The following is an 18,551-nucleotide window of genomic DNA, read 5'->3' on the forward strand; positions in this document are numbered from 1 at the left end:
ATGTCTGCCAAGAGATAAAAACACACACACAGACGCCCAGATGGCAGAGGGCAACCAGAGGAACGAGCCCTCTGCTGTAAAGCACGCCGAGCGGTACTCATATAGTGATATCCCATCCTATGGATGGCGGCACACCTATGGTCCCATGTGCCAGGCCTGTGAGTGGAATCCCGTGCCACAGCAAGGACAACGCACCACGTGCCAGAGTCTGTGGCTACATGCTGTACACGATAAAGCAGAGTGTGTGGATGCCTCCTCTGCCAGTGCTCCTCAGCACCGTGCAGTGCAGAATTGATGAAGATACCGAGACCATGATGGGATGATGGCAGAACCCTGGTATAGCTGAGGACTACAGAGAGAGAGAATGCCATCTGCCATTGCCCAAGGCACTCTGAGTAGATGCCTAGCCTTTCCCGACCACGCAAGTTGCACACCCATGTCACGGTAATTCCAGCGGAGTGAACAGCGTGACGATGGTGTCCCCAGAACCAGTGGCGCTCTGGGTAAGGCATGGTGGAGGGTGGCAGTCTATGGCATTGACCCTCCAGTACTTGATAACGCTGTGAAAGGCAGGCGAGAATGGCTCACCTTAGATTCCCTCAGGGAACAGCAGCAGCAAAGTCCCTGGTGACCAAAGGGGCCCATGGGGTTCTACGGTCAAGTCCCGCGACCTCCAACTGCAGCTACTGGTGCCTAGAGAGGTGACAGAGCCCATAGGGCCCATGGTGCTTTTGTGTTCACCGACTCAAAGCCACCACAAGTGCACCTGGCGACTCTATACACAAGGCTTCGATGGCATACAGCGCCACCCCTGGTGCCACAGGTGCTGATGGACACCGATCACCCAGTGGCCCTGATACAGACTCTGGTGCCCGCAGGTATTGATGTATCTGAGGTACCAAAGAGACCATGGGCATCTGCAAGGAGAAGCCCTGCAACCCATACACAGATCACCGATACCCAAGACAGCTCACTTATACGTCTGAGGGTGTCTATGCAGTGAGCTTGATGGGTCTCGCAAGCACTAAGGCTCCAAGAGCCATAACCTGTGAAGGGACAACATAGAACTTCTCAGTGCCTCGTAGAAAACACCACCAAGCAGCCTAGAGGGCACGGGACCACTGCGCTCAGATGCCCAGTGTACCAGGGTGCCTCAAGAAAATGGCGACCCCTGCGCTTGATCCATTCAAGGCCAAAAAAACTGTCACCCGAGCGTCTAGAAAAAAAAAAAAAAAATCACTTACAAAAACCGTGAGGAGAGCACAAAGTTCAATACCATGAGCACACAGCTTCCACAACCACATGGCTCTGCAGAAAAAAACCAGAGACTGAGTGGGCAGGGTGATGACTACAGCTGCACATGCTCAGTAGTACATGTTCCAGAGTTCTAGAACCTTTGAGATCAAAGTTCCATGCCGGGCTGCATCCAATGATGTCACCCATTGTGAGGACTACCACCCTGCTTGCCATCATCCAGTAGGATTTAAACAAGGGTTACCTGTATCCCAGTTTTTCCGGATATGCCGTATCTGTACCACCCTCACCGAATTTAAACATCAGGCTGATCTTTTGAGCCGCAGATTTCTGGAGAGAGGTTACCCCAGCAGTGTGGTTAGAAAGGCATACAAAAGGGCAAGCTATGGTGACAGAGACCCTTTTACACTACAAGCCAAACAAAGAACAAAACAGGCTGGTGTGTGTACTTCCACGTCAGATATTATAGAATCTATAAAAAGGCATTGGCATTGTACTAGCATTGCATGGCATTTTTGAAGAAGTGCCTATGATAGCCACCAAGAGGGGAGGGAACATTCGGGATAATGTAGTCCATGCTCAACACAGACAGTACAGATCATACAGTGGGGACACATAAGAAATGTGGCAAGTGTACAGCATGTCATACGACCATAGAAGGGACGACATGGACACATCCAGGGTCAGGATATATAGTATACAGAAACAAGGACACAGACTGCACTACTAAAATCGGTCGTATATGCCATTATATGTCCTTGGTCCAAAGGTATACGGAGGCTGGACCAGCAGGGCGATAAGATCAAGGATCATAGAACACCGGTCCCAACTAAATAAGACTACAATGACAGCACCAATAGTTCCCCACTGTATTGAGCAAAACCATACTTTTGACCAGTTCAGATGGACAGTTACTGACAGTTTTGGAGAAACATCAGTGAGTCGGACCTTATTAAACCACCGGGAACAAGCTTGGATTTTCAAATTAAACCCTGAACAACCAGATGGACTGAACGATCAACTTGACTGGATGTCTCTAACATGACTTTAAAAGGTTAGGAGTTAAGAATTGGAAGAGAACCATCAAATTGGCACGGAGAGGAGGCTTTTGGGCACCGGATGAGTAACAATAGCGGATTTGCTTGAAACAGATTTGTACAAGTCGACATTTTTACTGTTTGACATCTTGGACACTTAGAAAATCATATTTTCAAACAAAGGACATGAAGAACAATAAAACAAGCTAAGTAAAAAAAAAAAAACTTTTTCTGATGGGGGATAACAATTAAGAGGCAAGTGTGCACAAGTAAAATACAAAAAGCAACAAAAAATATTTTAACAGTATTTAGCAAAATTTGCCATATTTTTCAATAAAAAATTCTTATGAAGTAAATGGAGGTTGGGGGGAGGTGAGTTAAAGATTAAAAAACAGAAGTGCTAAGAGGCAACATGGAGAGTGCCCGATCAGTATAATATGAAACCACCACCCTTCCTCATAATAAGTATGTGGCTACTATAATTTTGTAGTAATAAAATATAGAATACGGCAATAACATTTGATTAAAGGGTATATATGTGCCAAGTGATTTTTGGGGATAGTCTAGTTGTTTAAAACCTGGGTAAGTGATCTTGATTTAAGATAATTTGCTTCCTAGGAGAAAGGCAGCTTTTTTGCTCCCCCTGTTTGCTCTTGCTCCTTTGGATTTCCAGTATAATTGGAAGCTGGGCTGGGATCTGGCACCAGGCACCTTCATTTACAACGCCCCAGGATTTTTTTTCTCCTCCCAACTCACCTTGGTCCAGTCAATGCAGGAACAGTCTATGGCCAGAGGCCTGCGAGCATGGGCCCTAAATTCAGCCACTAGGTGTCGCCACTGAGATGATGCCCTCCGGGGAATGTGAACCCTGCCTCTGAAGTGTCCCCAGCCAACTCAGGGAGAAGACCTAAGTCCTTCCACCAGGCTGGACCCATAGATGTGCAATCTAAATCATGTTGCATGAGCAGGCAATCCATGCTGCTTTTTAAATAGAATTCCTTTTCTGTTTTCTCTTTCTATTCCACACCACCTCATTTCTCCTCATCCCAGCCCAGCACCCTCAAGTTAACCCAGACTCCCCCCCCCCCCCCCCCCACGCACCCAGAAAAACAACAGATAGGAAAGCGCCTCAAACCTTGGAGAGTAGTCAGCAAAGGTGCCCAGGGGTCAATCCGAAGGATGCTCTGGACAGGATCTGTTCACTTCAAACCAGGAATCTATACAGCTGCGCGGGAGAGCAAAAAGATACAAGGAGCGGGATGGAGGACAAGAGAGCCAGAATGGGAAGGGGTGAGGGATGAAGAATCAATAGGAAGATGGGAGACAAGAGCAGCACAAAAAGGGGGGAGGGGGAGGAGAGCAAGTAAGGAAAAGAAAGGAGAGGGAAAGCAGCACAGAGCAAGTAAGGAGGAGGAGAGAAAATAGTTTAGTTTGTACAATTTATCATTTTGCATATTTGGTTTAAAGTCCATACTGCAGTTCCCCTGACCTAAGGCACCCTGTGGTAATGCATCATGCAAGCCATGCATCTAGACAGGAAGATGGCATCCTGGGCTGAAATTAGTAACCCAACTAATTCTGATTCAGACCCGTAAAGGGTTCTCATCAGTGCCATGTGCTGTACAGAGTAAGAGGTAATGGAGGCAGGGTTACTGCAGAAAGGATCATCCGTGCTGCCACCGAACGTGAGAAGAGGCGCTGGAGAGAGAGAGATCTGTGCTCCTAACGCAGGAGTGAAGGCTCTCGAGGAGCATCCCACGTGTGCTCCTTGGTGCAGACGTAATGCAAGGCGAGAGGAGATGGGGTTACTGTGGTAAGGGGATGAGGATGACCACTGCTCCTCAGTGGGGCTGAACAGCGTGAGAGGAGAGGAAACTTCTATTAAGCCCTACAACCATCAGAACTGACCCCCACCTATGTCACCGTAAAGATACTGGAGTCGTTTTTGGAGTCCTACACAGGAAAGGGATGTTATTTCTGGTCTTTTAGTTGCTAAGCTACTGCATGCTTCAGCCATCAGTGCTCACTGGTCCTGACTGCTGTAGAAGGTAGCCCAATGGTGCTAAGGGAAAAATTCCTCTATTACACTACCCAACAGGACAGAGCATAACTCAAGGTAGGATTTATGCCAACCTTGACTAGAGGCTGTACCTGCTGATGCTCCACTGTCCACTCCAATTCCTCAAAAGATATGCTCGGAGCACCAAGTGGCTACCTTGCATCTCTACCATCAAGACAAATGTTCCCCCCCATTCAGTGGGGCTTGCAAACTTCTTAGGGCAATATCTTTCATCTGTGTAAACTTGGAGCTTCCACAGCACATAGGGTTGAATACGACCTGACAACCTGGTACCAACTGCTGGGGGGGGGGGGGGGGGGGGGGGGGGAGCATGAGAGGAAGGATTATTGTGGAAAAAGGACCACCATTAAATCTGTGCTCCTCAGTGCTGCTGTACAATGTGAGGGGGGAGAGGAATTATTCTGGAAGGAATAAGCTTTCCCCACAGGCCTCAAAAGCCTGCTTTAGAAGTATTTCTAAGAGTGAGACTTAATTTAGTCTCCATGCCTGTTCCAAGTTTTGGGCTCTTTGCTAACTGCCAACAATAGTGTCAGCTATTGCCAAATTTAGATATTAGTTTTGGACATATAGATATTTGCCCGCTGGAAACTGGACTGAGACCACCAGGTCATTTAACAAAGGCCCCCAAATGCTCTCATATGGTAAATGATTTTTTTTTTCAGTCGACATCCAGCTGATTGAGACTGGAACCAGCAACTTATTGGTAAAGATTTTATAATCCTGTGCTCACCCATTGAGCCACCCAGTCCCATAAACGAAAGGCTCTATAAACTTGTGTCCACCCTCCAAGTCCCCCAGGCCTAGAGAGCAGGTCATCCAATCCTGGAGACCAAGAAAAAAAAAAATCCATCCAGTAACCCCCAAACGTCACCTCTTGACTCGTGCTGTCTCTCAGCCGGAAGCACGCTTGCTTCTTTGCTACAACACATTGGCAGATACAAAGTGCAAAACAACTTTTATCCCTCCGTGGATGGGCTTACATGGCCTTTATCTGCTGCCATCTTCTAAGTCTGTCATGTGGCCACGCAGAGAAATAAAAACACTGCTCACAGAACTCATTGCGCTTATGCTGCTTCAAAATCCTGTACCTTTTGTGATAAATGCAGAGGCAGGGCAGCCTGGCTATCGTGTCCCCCTGTAGCAGCTCCTCCAGACAGATCACACATTCCCCCGTGTCCTTTGTGAGCACATCATCTGAAGGAAAGAAAAAAGGGACTGCGGTTAGATGGGGGGGGGGAGGTGAAAACAACTTACACCAAAGAGAGCTCTTCCCACCCCTACGAGATGAACGTGAACTTCGCAGTTAGAGTATTTCAGACACACTCGGCAGCCACCGCTGGAAGGGCTGGGCCAGGTGACCTGTGCTTTTGGTGCTTGGCCTACATGGGTCGCTTCCAAATGGAGGAGATCAGAATTGCCAAGATTCAGGATGAGAAAGCGACCCTTGTCAGCCAGGAGAGCTGGAACATGAACTTACTTCTCAGATGTCCTCCTGACCGGAAGCTCTGTGGCTCAGATCCTTAGGTCACCACCACCTCCTCCCTCCTTTTATTGCACTAGAGTGAACGGGCAGAGGAATGCGAGTGCGGCTCACCAAATCACTGGACTTATTTTGGGAGGACGGGGAGCTGAACCAACAAAAAGGTGCATTTGTCCCCCACTACTGTGGCTTGCAGTTTTGGGGGGGGGGGGGTTTCTCAGCTCTGTCGGCCAGGAGCAGACACACAACAACCATGAGCAAGCAAGGGTAGTGATTTGATTCGCAGTAAAACAAGGGAAAGTTAAGAGAGGGCTGTCTGCACGTGGGAGGTAGGGATTTAAGCTTCTGGATCTGCGGATGGAGTTTTGAATAGACTGCCCCGGAAGAGCAGCAGTGACGTCCTGGGAAAAAACGGAGACTTACAAGGTGTGTGAGTGTGGGGGCGCTTCCGAAAAGGGGTTGGCCCTGCTTTTTATAAGCAGTGCTGCTTTTCTTCCTCCCAAGAGTCTGGCAACACTGCAAGGAGGCAGGGCCAGTCAGTGCAAGGGTATCTGACATCCTCAGCACTGTAACCATAGCTTTGTGCAATTCCCCTCCCCCCCCCCCCCACACTAAACCTTTGAAATTTAATATTGTGCACTGGTATGAATAAAGGTTCTGCATTTATAACAGAGCTAAGTTACGTGGAAAAGCAGAGCACGATGACACTGCACATTCTCATTGTTTAAATGTGTTCACATGAACAGAAATGCCATACTGGGTCGGACCAAAAAGGTCCCTCAAGGAGACGTAGCAGAAGAAATGCAAGATTAGAAATTTAGAAAGCATTCAGTGCCTTCAGTGCAACAAGTGTAGAAATTTCTTCAGGTCAGTATTTTCTGCAGTTCCAGAAGGGGGACAGCACAACAAGCCTCTTGTAGCAATGAGGAATAAACGTTAAGCTTTTGCACCCCATTGGCCAAAGAAACAGTCAAGATGGGGGACAATCATCTGCCGGTCTATTTCCGCACGAGCCAGTTGAATCCGTGTTGTGGTGATGCGCTCTGGAGCGCTGCCTTGCAACCGCCCCGCTAATCCCCGGCACAAACCTTTAGCATCAATACCTCTGGGAGGCCTGGTCTTCTAACGCTTGCTCTGGCTTCAAGCAATGGCCCATAATCTGCTCTGATGATCTATTCTGCTAACTGTGATTACAGAGGAAGCCAAACAAAGAACTAATTCGATGCATCTGTGTGAAGCTCTCTTCCACCCACTGTACTGCAGTATCAAGGACTGTAAAATTAAAATTCGCTTTGAATTTTTCCTTGGAGCTCTGAATAGGCTCATCGTTTGCTCCATGTGTCAGCGGCTTCCTCTTATTATGATATGTATATTACATTTGCATGCACAGAGCAGTTGCTAAAAAAAACCATGACAGACACACACACACACTTACTTGGAAACTATACAGCCAACCCACCACAATAAATCAGCCCCACCTCCCAGCACAACCTGAGCAGTGAAAAGGCAGTACTGCAAATATTACAGTGCACCCTAAGACACCCAACACACCACCTTACTGGGGAGACCAAGCAAACTGTCCGATTACAGATTGCTAGAGAGAAACTACATTCTAGCAGAAATCCTCACCATACAGTCATATATGCAGAACACAGACAGACAGAGTTCACCAGATACAGAATAAAGGGACTGCAAATTAGAAACCAAAAAAACTGAACTGAAAACCCCAAGCAGCTGGACTCTGTATCCAATGCAACATGAGAGAAAGAAGGAAACAGCGCTTCCAAACACTGCTTTTCCCCCCTTCCGCACGCTGCTAATCCTAGGCCTGGCCCCCAGCTGCATCTCTCCTCTTCCCAAGCACAACCCTGCGGCCACCTCCTCCCCCTCCCATCCCACCTCTCAAATAGCAGTAAGGTCAGAAATACATCTTACCCCCACCACCACCCCCCCCCAACTCGGGCTAAACACATCCAGGCACCTCCTCCTGCCCTCAATTGGTGCAAAGATATGGAGGGATGAGGGAGACAGCACACCTCGTCTGATCTGCTCCTGTCTGCTGCCGCTGCTGTACGGCACTGCCTCATGTAAGTCGCACTTTTTTTTGGTGGGAACTGCTGCAATGCACATCCACCCATGCCAGGAGCAGCTTTTTCCTTTCTCCTCCTACCAAAGATAGCTCTGGCACAGATCTGGTACAGCATCCCCCCCCCCCCCCTCTACCCAGTATCCCATCCTCTCTCCCACCCTCAACCCAGCAACAGCTCCAGTATAAGCACCTCCTCCTCTCTCACCCCCCCCCCCCCCCATCTAGCACTATACTCTTTCTCTCCCCTCTACCCCCAGCAGAATCCATCCCCCTCTTTCACCTCCTACTGGTGGGGTTGCTGGGCCTCTGTGCTCCTCCAGTAGAAGGCAAAACTCCCACACACACACACACACACACACATTACAGTTCTGCACTTTGCTGCCAACTGCACGCCTGCGTCCAGGGAACAGTGCACGCCAACACCTGGAGCAGGCACCGGGTTCACCCCACCCGTGTCTGCAGGGGAGCATGGGTTTTGCTGTTTTAGGGTGATGTCTAGTTTGCCGAATGACTGCACTGCATGCAGGGCAGCTGTTTATGTCTTTAGTATAAAGGGGTACTTGGGGCTGGGGGTGAAGCAGAGGACAGGGCTCCATTCTGAACCTGGAGACTCAATTACATAGTAACATCTGGAATTTTATCTTCCACAGGCAGAAGAATTTAGAAAATATGCACGGAGCGGCAGATGGATTTCACTTTCACAAGGATGCTAGGGCTGCGAGGTGAGAGCCAAGAACTAAGGCTCGGGAAATTCTTGAGTTCTAATCCCTGCTCTGTTTCACCCTGAGCACGTAACCTTTTTGTGCTCGTCCTGTCACTGGAGTGGAGAGCTTGGGCAAACCACATTAACGGACCATGCATCCGTTCAACCGACAGAGCATGCTCTTCCCCTTCCTGAAGCATTCCCACCGTGGCCATCCTCACGCTGAAAATGCTGCTGTGGCGTGCACCGCCGAGCTGGCTGTTTGCAAGTTTCTGAAGGAGTGTTCTAAGAGGAAAGTAAAACGTTCAGTCAAGCAGCTTAACACCCCTGCCACCTCGGGGACCGGAGCAGCCCTGCATTTTGGTCACCTGGGACTGTACTTCAGCATTTTCAGACACACGGCTAGGGTTTCTGCAGCATTGTCGCCAAGTAGTAAAGGGAAGACAGCTCAACTTATTTTTACACATCCCTGCATTATTTTGCATGAAAATATTTAGGAATGTGGTTATTTTCATCTTATTTGTTCACAAATGTTTGTTCCCTAGCCCTTGTCTAATCAGTCGCTGCCCCCGGGTCCTGATATGCAGAATGAGCTCTACCTGGTTTCACAGGCCTCAGAAGGCTCCGACTCATAGTAAGTGACACCTCCTGCTGCCGATATGGACATGAAACACCGTACAGTGGGAAGGAGCCCCGTAGGGATAAACAGCATAATCCCAGTCCTGCTGCTCCTTAAAGGAACAAGAATCACAGCCTCTCAGCCAATTCTGGCAATAAAATGTCCCTTCTAAATACAGTTAGCAATGAGGGTGGGGGCCAGCCCCACGTCTCTGCATCAGTGCTAGACCGCCAGGCAGAAGAGCCAGAGCACAGCTTTTGCTCTTCAGGCTGACCGGGGCTGCTGGGGAGGCAAATGGGCCTAGCCCCAGGAATCGGGGGGGGGGGGGGGGGGGGGGGGGGGGAGAAGAGAGGAGTCGCCGTCACTGTGCAGTGGCGACACCAAATCCTCAGGCTTAAGGTGCCATGGAGACTGTCCATGGCCCCTGGCTGAAAAATTCACTAGAATGGTTTGGCTATGAAGGAAGCGAGGGGGGGAGGGTAGGGTTTGAAAAAAATACGGAGAAAGCCGCCCGGGGTGGTTGCAACAAGGCGGCTCATGGTAAGAGTAGCCCTGGCCAAAAAAGTCAGTTCAGATTGAGATGGAAGCCCAAGAAAGCAGGAGCGAACTGCACAGGGCCTACAACTAACCAAACTAATAATGATAAAGTGTATTCCTTAGCAGACCTGTGACCCTACTCCTCTTTCAGGATGTCCATGCACCCGCCATTTCCCCCCCCCCCCCCCCCCAAGGGCTGTCTGAAATACAATCCTAGGGAAAGGGGAGCAAGCCAGATATTTGAGATTTTAGCCTCAGGTGGACAAGTGCATCCATCAAGTAAAGTATGAAGGCGGCACAGAGATGTTTCAGGGAGCCTCATGGAAAGATTCTTAAAAAGATGCCGAGGCCACAAGGGAAGCTACACTCCTTTAACACATTAGGCTAAAACAAAAGGAAATATAGGAATAAGATTAAACTAAAGCCAAAGAGCCAAGAAATAAGCCAGTGGCTAGCATGAGCAAAAGGACCATGATGGGGGTCTTATTCTGAGAGCAATTACAAAAAAAAACTTCCCTAAATATCACAGTAGCTGGTGGACTTCATTTATTTATTTTTTCTCTCACCTCTGACCCCGACCTACTTTCTCAATTTCAAATCAGCCCTCATCCAAAAGAGGCAGGGGGAAAGCACACTAAAAATCCTACAAAACAAAAGCCACCTCCTCCTTCCTGTTTAACAACGAAAATAATGCAACTGAAAGGTTTTGCACTCTCACTGCTTCTTATTCCCTCTCCACCCCCAGAAAATATGGGAGGTTTGGGGGTGTGAGAGCTAACTGCCAGGCAGGATAAAACTCCCATCTCCGATTACATGGGTGTACCCTGCAAAATCTGCAGCTGCTTGCCCCATCCGTATCTCCCCTTCCCCTCCTCTTCCACACAGTGCTGGTGAATGCTGCACGGAGGAGTCTGGCGCCGGGGAGAACTGTGCTCTTAGCAACCACGTGTGATGAAGGGCAGTCAGGACCAGTGACTGTCCTCCACTGCCATCACTCCATCCTAATCCCCAGCTGAGCCAGCTAGGAGGCAGCGGATTCACTGCTCTCTCTCTAGGGCACGTGTTTTAGTTCTTTTTGAAATAGGACTGTGTTTTGAGGACTGATATTGTTTTGGCAGTCTTCCAAATCATGCACGACAGAATGACACCTTGACAGCCTCTCTCTCCAAGGTCTCCTTCATAGTGATTTTCACATGACAGTCCCCAATAACACCTAAAGTCTTTACCCAAGCAAAGCCTTACGAGGGGTGGGAGTGACTGGCCCACTGCAATCTTAAGAACTTTTCTTTCAAGCGCCACGGCTGCTGAGACCTGTTTAATCAAATCACATGGCACCTGACCAAAGGCATGCAAAGACCTGCAGGTTAGCCGCCCTGCATCCAGGTAATTACATTTCAGCATTCCAAATTCTCATCAATGCTTCGCCTTCCTCAGGTGTACAAAATGTTCTGCCGGGGCAAGCTTCAACAAAACCTTGGAGATTTTCCTGACATCTTCCAGGCCTCCGGTTTTCAATCCTCCTGACAAGTGGAAGTCTGAGACAGCAACACTCATTTAGCTGCTGCACAGAGAGTAAGCAAATGATCAAGTGGTTTTTGAGGCCCGCTCCATCCACCCCCTCTCCCTCGAGCTGTCATTTGTCTTACACCCCCCCCCCCCTGACAAATCTCTCTCCTCTCGCCAACATTTAGCTTTCCTTCTTCCTTGAATATCACTTCCTCTTCCCTCATCCTTGGAGACTAACATCCAGGCTGATAATCCTGATTTGTATGCCTTGTTTTAACTCTTCACTTGACCTCCAACTCTGCTTTACCATCCCTACTCACCATCATGACCAGTGCCTTGACCTAGTCCTTTCCTCCAATTGCTCTCTGTTTGACATATCCCCTGTGTTCTTCCCTTCAGACCGTCATCTTAGAAACTTTCACATTTAACTACCCTCCCCCAGTGTCTTGTCCAGTCACCACCACCACCTTCAGGTATCTCCAGGCTATTAACCCTTTTATCTTCTCCACTACTGTAATTTCTCCTCTATGTAGACAGTCTGTTGATGAGGCAGTTTTTCTAACACTTAATTCTCCTCTGATTTGGACAAAATTGCCCCTCCCCTTCCACATTCTCCAAGGCATACCAAACCCCAGCCTTGGCTCACCTCCAGTATCCACTTCCCACGTTCCTGTGCTCAGTCTGGCTAAAATCCCACGCTGACTTCATACATTTCATATTCATGACCTCCTTCCAGCCTGCTACCAAGCAAGACTTCTATATCCAGCTGACAAACTCCCTCGACTAACTCTTGCCACACTCACCTCCCTCCACTTCTCCTCCTCTTCACTCTCTGCCCAAACTATGACTGACTACTTCCCTAACAAGGTTTACAAGATTAATCTTGAGTTCTCCACCAGTTTACCTATCTTACTTCATTCTCCTATTCTTCCTTTGGCCCTGCCACCCTCTCACCCATTTTCTGAGATCAGAGGAAATATATCGTCCATCTCTCCCTCCTACAAGTTCATTACTAGTTCCTCTAAAACCACTTGCACCCAGCTCCTCTGCTCTTCCTGCCGCAGCCATCCCTTTTGTCATATCCTCTATCACTTTGCACTGCAACTGTTCCCACTACCTTCACAATTATGCTAAGATGGTATTTCCCAAACCCACACTGGACCCTACCTACCCTGTTAATTATTGTCCCATCTCTCTCCTCTTTTGCATCCGATTACTTGAATGTGACTCTTCCATCTCAAGCCATTTTTGAACCACTCCAATCTAGCTTTCACCCTCCGCGTTCCACAGAAACCGCCCTTGCCAAAGTCTTCAGTGACTTGTTTATGACCAAAGTATAGAGCCTTTACTTGATACTCATTCTCCCCAACTTATCTGCTCCTTTGGCTCCGCTGATCACCTACTCCTTAATACTTTGTTCTCTCAGATTTTAAGACACTGTTCTGTCTTGATTCTCCTCATTTACCTCTTCCACCATGCTTTTAGTATATTCTCTGGTGGATCCTCTCTCTATCCCTCTATCAATCAGTGCCTCAGAGCTCTGTCCTGCGCCCTCTTCTCTCCCTATACTCATTCCCATGTTGCTCTGATCTGCTTCCATGGCTTTAGTACCATCTTTATGTCAAGTCCCCCACCAGATTTACCTCTGTATATCAGAAATTTCATCATGAACCCCGTCCCAAACCTAGACCTGCTTATCTGACCCAAATGTCCCATGACCAACTTGTCTTTCCTCAAACTCTCGTCCCCTTTTTCCATTTCTGTGTATAAACTGTCATCTCTCAGTCCCCTCACAGCCTATAATCTTGGGGTCATTTGACTCTTCTCCTCCTCTACACACATCCAAAATACTACTAAAACCTATGGTTTCTCTTTGTAACCCTTAAAAATGGACCCTTCTTTTCCGAGCACACCACCAAAACTCTTATTCACTTCCTCACCACTTCCTACGTAGACTACTGTAACTTGATCCTCACAGGTTTCCCAGTGAACCATCTCTTTCCACTACAACATATTCAAAATTCAGCTGTGCAGCTCATCTTTCACCAGTTTCTCTATGTCCATAGAACTCCTCTTCAAGACACTACAGTGGTTCTCTATCTGAACAGAGTTCAAGCTTTGCTTACTCACTAAATCCATTCATTCTGCAGCTCCTCACAACCTCTGGTCTTACCTCTTCATGAATGCCGCTCATTGGCAAGTAACTACCCAACTCTGCCCATCTCCTCCACCAACAGGAACGCCGTGATTCCCTCCATGCTTGCCTCAACTAGTCTGCCTTAGTTGGTGTCTCATGCTCCCTCCCCTCTGGCCTTATTCTAGTCTAAAACCCCAACTTTATGTAGCTGCTTTTAAATATCAACCTGATTCTCTTGATCAGAACTGTTTTACTCTTTTCTTAATAAAAGACATTCCCAAAATCTCTTACAAGTCCTGTATGTTTGCCTTGACTAGACTGTAAGCTCTACACAGAAAAGGGACCATCTCATAAATCATCTCATAAGTATATTTATATAGCTCTGGGTACATTTAGTAGTGCTAAAGAAGTGTTAATCCGTGGTAATGGTTGTCTGATTTGTGAAAGTAGAATTCAGACAAGCTCCTTATGTCTCTTCTGGATCATTAAAAGATGGCATATAATTTATTTATTTTTAAAGATGAAAGTCAAATGAACTTTTGTAACAGAATAGTGACCACACTCAAAGCAACATGTTGCTAAAAACAGTGTGAAGGTAGGAGATGCAAACTAAACTCTAAATATACAAAGGTCACAAGAATCTACCTTTATGTTCAACAAAAAAAATAAGATAAAGCTTTCATATTAAATCAATTAAATCTCATACGACGTCAGCGCTGCGTACATCTAGTTACGCTATGGAAATGGCTAGCAATACTAAGGCTCCTCGCAGAAAGAACGATGGTCACATGAAACACCCTCCCAAGTAGAGGTGACAGTGATGGCAAAAAAAAAAAAAAAAAAAAATCAGAATTCATGGACGGACAGAGGTGGGGAAGTGAGGACAAAGCTAAAGATCAAAGAGGGTCCATGGTACTGCAGGAGGACTGGAAAATGGGCAGCCTGAAGGGGGAGCTGCAGTTTTATCTGCCATCATATTCTGCGTTTCCACATATGTCCAATGCTGTAGGCTACATCTCAGGGAAATATAGAATCAAGCCAGCCTAAAGGACGATAGTTACAATAAGTGCAGAGTCTGCACTAGAAACCCAGTGAGGTGAAACTTAAGGACCTAAAAATAAATATCCTAGAGGAGAGATGAGACTTTCAAATACTGCCTTTTTTTTTTTTTTTTTTTAACTCTGCCATTTCCATTACAGAATAACTGTGCCCCAGAAATCAGACATCTTCATGACCAAGTGGTGCAGGGAGCCAAGCCAAAACTGTCCAGGTCCCTGGGCTCCCAGGAACCACAGGCTAATCAGACTCAAGATGGGGCAAGGAGGCTTCACAGGCCAATAAGCAACCAAAAATCAAAGATTAACTTCCTCTCAAAAAAACAACACACAAACCCCCCCCCCCCCCCCCCCCCAGGAAGTGTGAACATTTTGTGATGCTTAGTTCTCCTTTGGTACAGATATTTGCACATTGTTATGACATCAGTAATGTGAATTTCTGTGGAATAAGCACATCATTCAACATTAGAAACTAAACAACAAATGGAGTTCACTGGTGACCGAGGGCATTAACAGACAGTGGCAGCTTTGTGTGTGCTCAATAAGAGTGGACATTTAAGAAAATCACACACTTAGGCGCAAGGGGGAAAACAAAAATAATCTCTTCATAGCTTCCCCCCCCCCTCCCTTTGCACTCTTTTTTTATCCACAGATTTGTTTGCTTTATTTTTTCTTCCCTTTCTACCCTTGCTGCAAGCCTGATTGCAGCAGTAGCTCCTGTATGGGCCCAACTGAGCAGCAGCTACTTTCCAGTCCATGCTAGGGGAGTAGCTGGCTTGTTACGGCGGTTACTACCCCAAACCAAATGTGCCTGATACTTCACTTTCGATGCATATCCAGCATGGCTCTCTGCTTCAACAGCATGGGAGAAGAATAAACTGATACTTCAAGCATATCCAGCATAGCTCCCTGCTTCAACGGCAGGGGAGAAGAAAAACAACCAATAAGGGCTGTATAACATAGTCTGAGTAAAACAAATAAGCATGGGTGTAGCTTGCTTATTGCGGCGGTTACTACCCCTAACTTATCAAGCTAGATATTTCACTTGGATGCAGCTCCATCACTGCTTTCTACATTAATGGTGGGGGTGGAAGGGAAATAGAACCAAGAGCTAAGAGAAACAGATAAGTATGAGAGAAAAAAGTGTGTGAAGCTTGCTGGGCAGACTGGATGGGCCGTTTGGTCTTCTTCTGCCGTCATTTCTATGTTTCTATGGTGCCAAACTTTGGGAGCCCAGTTCTGGAGGCTAAATTTAGGTAGGAAACTCAAATCCAGAACCTGCAGGGTTGCATTCTCAGAAGTGCTCCCCATTTCCACACACAGGACCCCAGGGGCAGGCTGAACTCCAGGGTCTCAATGTGTGGATTTGACGATGATGCGGAGAACAGCATTTCAGACTTGTTAGGAACTGAGCAACACGAAGCCTATTCCGTTGGGATGGGCTCTACCTTAACCAGAGGGGAGCCAAGCTGCTGGTGCTAACATTTAAAAGACAGATAGAGCAGCTTTTAAACTAGACTCTGGGGGAAATCAAAAGTTGCTCTGTAGCACATGATTCAGAGGGCGGTATCTTCAAAGGATGCTGGCACATCAAGTCAATGTTCCAATAGAAAGATGGCTGTAAAATCGGACAGAGCCAAGGTATACTTAAATACAGAGCACTCAGATAAAAAAAGGACTCCGAAACTGCCTGCAGGTTCTGATAAGCAGACTGTGGTTACATATAAAAACAGAAATATAAATAAACCTACTTTAAGATGTCGGGCATAAAAGGAAGATACAGACATAGGAATCTCGGAGACTTAGTAGGCAGATAACCAGTAGGGATACCGTGACACCAGGGTACAAATTATATCAATGGGATAGGGCGGATCCAGTTGGTGGAGAGATGGCACTATATGTTAAGGATAAAAGTTTTGCAGGAAACAAACTGCCCTCTTCTACCGTTGGAATTTCTATCAATAAGGGTTCAAGGGAAGCATATAGTAGTGGTGACATGTCACTGCTCGCCTGGCCAGGATCAGGAAACAGACTAAAATACTGAAAAAAAATGGACAATACACTAATAATGGGAGACTTCATTTACCCGAGTACTGACTAGATAAGTGTCACATCAGGAAGTGCAAAGTTGGACAAGTTCCTAGATGCCATCAATGACTGCTTCACACAGCAGTTGGGTCATGGAACCGATGAGAGCTGGGGGAACTACATTAGATCTGGTTCAAGAGATAAAGTGGGGGATCCACTTGGTAACAAGTGATCATAATGTAATTAAATCTGACATCATCACTGGAGGTCGAATACTAAGGAAAACTACGGCAGTAGCATCTAACTATAAAAAAGGGAGACCATGATAAAGTGAGGGACTTGGTTAGAAAATAAAATCTAAAAGGAGCAATTCACAAGGTTAAAAACGTGCAGGGGATGTGGACATGGTTTAAAAATTACCATCCTTGATGCCCAGACAAAAAGATGGGTCCTATGCACCAGAGACAGAAGGAAAAACCAAACAACTGCCAGCCTGGTTTAATAGCGAGCGGATCGAGACAATTAAAGCCAAAAGGGCATCCTTCAAAAAATGGAAAGCAGATCCAAATGAGGAAGACAGAAGAGGATAAAGCACTGGCAAGTTAGATGTGAAAGAGTAACTAAGCAGGCTAAGAGAGAATTTGAAAAGAAGCTTGCTTGTACCAAAAGCTTTTTCCAAGTACATTTGAAACAAAAAGCCTGTGAGGGAGTCAGATGGGCTACTGAAGGATTAAAGTGGCGCTCAGGGAGGAGAAGGAAATAGCAGAAAAGCTACATGAAATATCTGCCTCTCTTTACTGAGGGTGTCCGGCTTATACCCACACCAGAAATGTTTTGATGGTGATGACCAAGCAACAAAATGAAATCACCGCGAAACTGGAGGATGTAATGAATCAGACTGACTGAAGAATAACAATCACTGGGACCGGATGTTATTCACCCCAGCGCTGAAGGAACTCCAATTGCAGACCAGCTTGGGGTGATCTGCAACCTGTCATTTAGGATTGCCACAGCATCTGAAGACTGGAGGGCCGCCAATGTGACACCCATCTTTAAAAAGGACCAGAGGTGACTCGGGAAACCGTAGACTGCCAAGCCTAACATCCATGCAGACCATAAACAGACATGGTTTAATGGGGGAAGTCAAGGGTTTTGAAAAAGGAAGTCTTGCCTTATCAATTTATTAGATTTTATTTTTGAAGGTGTAATAAATAGGTAGACAAAGGCGAGGTGGTTGATATAGTCTACTTGAATTTTCAGAAGGCATTTGACAGTCCCTCATGGAAGGCTCCTCAGAAAGTTGGGAGGTCATGGGATTGGAGGCAGTGCCCTATTGTGGCTTGGTAACTGAATAAAGAAACAAAACAAAACACAAAAAAACCCCCAAGAAACAGAGGATAAGACTAAATGATCAGTTTTCCAAATGGAGAAAGGTCATTAGTGGAGCACCCCAGGGGTCTGGTACCAGGACTTGTGCTATGCAGTTTATTCATAAAATGATCTGGAGAAAGGATCAATGAGTGAGGTGATCAGATTTGCAGATGACATTGTTTTGAGTTAAAAAAAACAGCAGCAGATAAGGAACTGCAGAAGGCCCCCGTGAGACTAAGACAAGGCATCCATATGGCAGATGCAATATAATATGGACAAGTTCAAAGTAATGCACGTAGAGAAAAATAATCCCAACTATAGGTACACAACGCTGAGTAACATCTTAGGAGCCTCCACGCATGAAAAGGACATCAGAGTCCTTGTGGACAATATCTTGAAATCTTTGACCACTGCTGAACGCAGAGCCAAAGAGGCAAAGAGAATGGTAGGAATTATTTGGAAAGCAAGAGGGAATATCATAAAGCCTTTGTATATAGCTCTAATGGTGTGACCGCAGCCTCAATACTGCATGCCGTTCTGGTCGCCCCATCTCAAAAGACAGAATTAGAAATGGTACAGAGAAGGGCAACAAAATAATAAAGGGGATGGAAAATCTTCCTTATGAAGGAAGGCTAAACAGATTAGGGCTCCAACC

At 46.7% G+C, this 18,551-nt stretch overlaps 1 protein-coding gene across 1 annotated transcript in view; it reads right to left on the reverse strand.

Annotated features, from left to right (window-relative positions):
• ZNRF1 (zinc and ring finger 1) overlaps positions 1 to 18,551 on the reverse strand; it is a 235,969-nt gene that overhangs the window by 35,068 nt on the left and 182,350 nt on the right. The window contains exons 3-4 of the mRNA XM_029608873.1: positions 5,460 to 5,565; positions 3,427 to 3,516 (exon numbers count right to left, since the gene is read on the reverse strand). Of these exons, the coding sequence (XP_029464733.1) occupies positions 3,459 to 3,516; positions 5,460 to 5,565 (164 nt within the window). The 3' untranslated portion in view covers positions 3,427 to 3,458. The remainder of the gene's footprint in view (positions 1 to 3,426; positions 3,517 to 5,459; positions 5,566 to 18,551) is intronic.

This window comes from Rhinatrema bivittatum, chromosome 7 (genome assembly GCF_901001135.1).
Source record: "Rhinatrema bivittatum chromosome 7, aRhiBiv1.1, whole genome shotgun sequence".
Classification (NCBI taxonomy): domain Eukaryota; kingdom Metazoa; phylum Chordata; class Amphibia; order Gymnophiona; family Rhinatrematidae; genus Rhinatrema; species Rhinatrema bivittatum.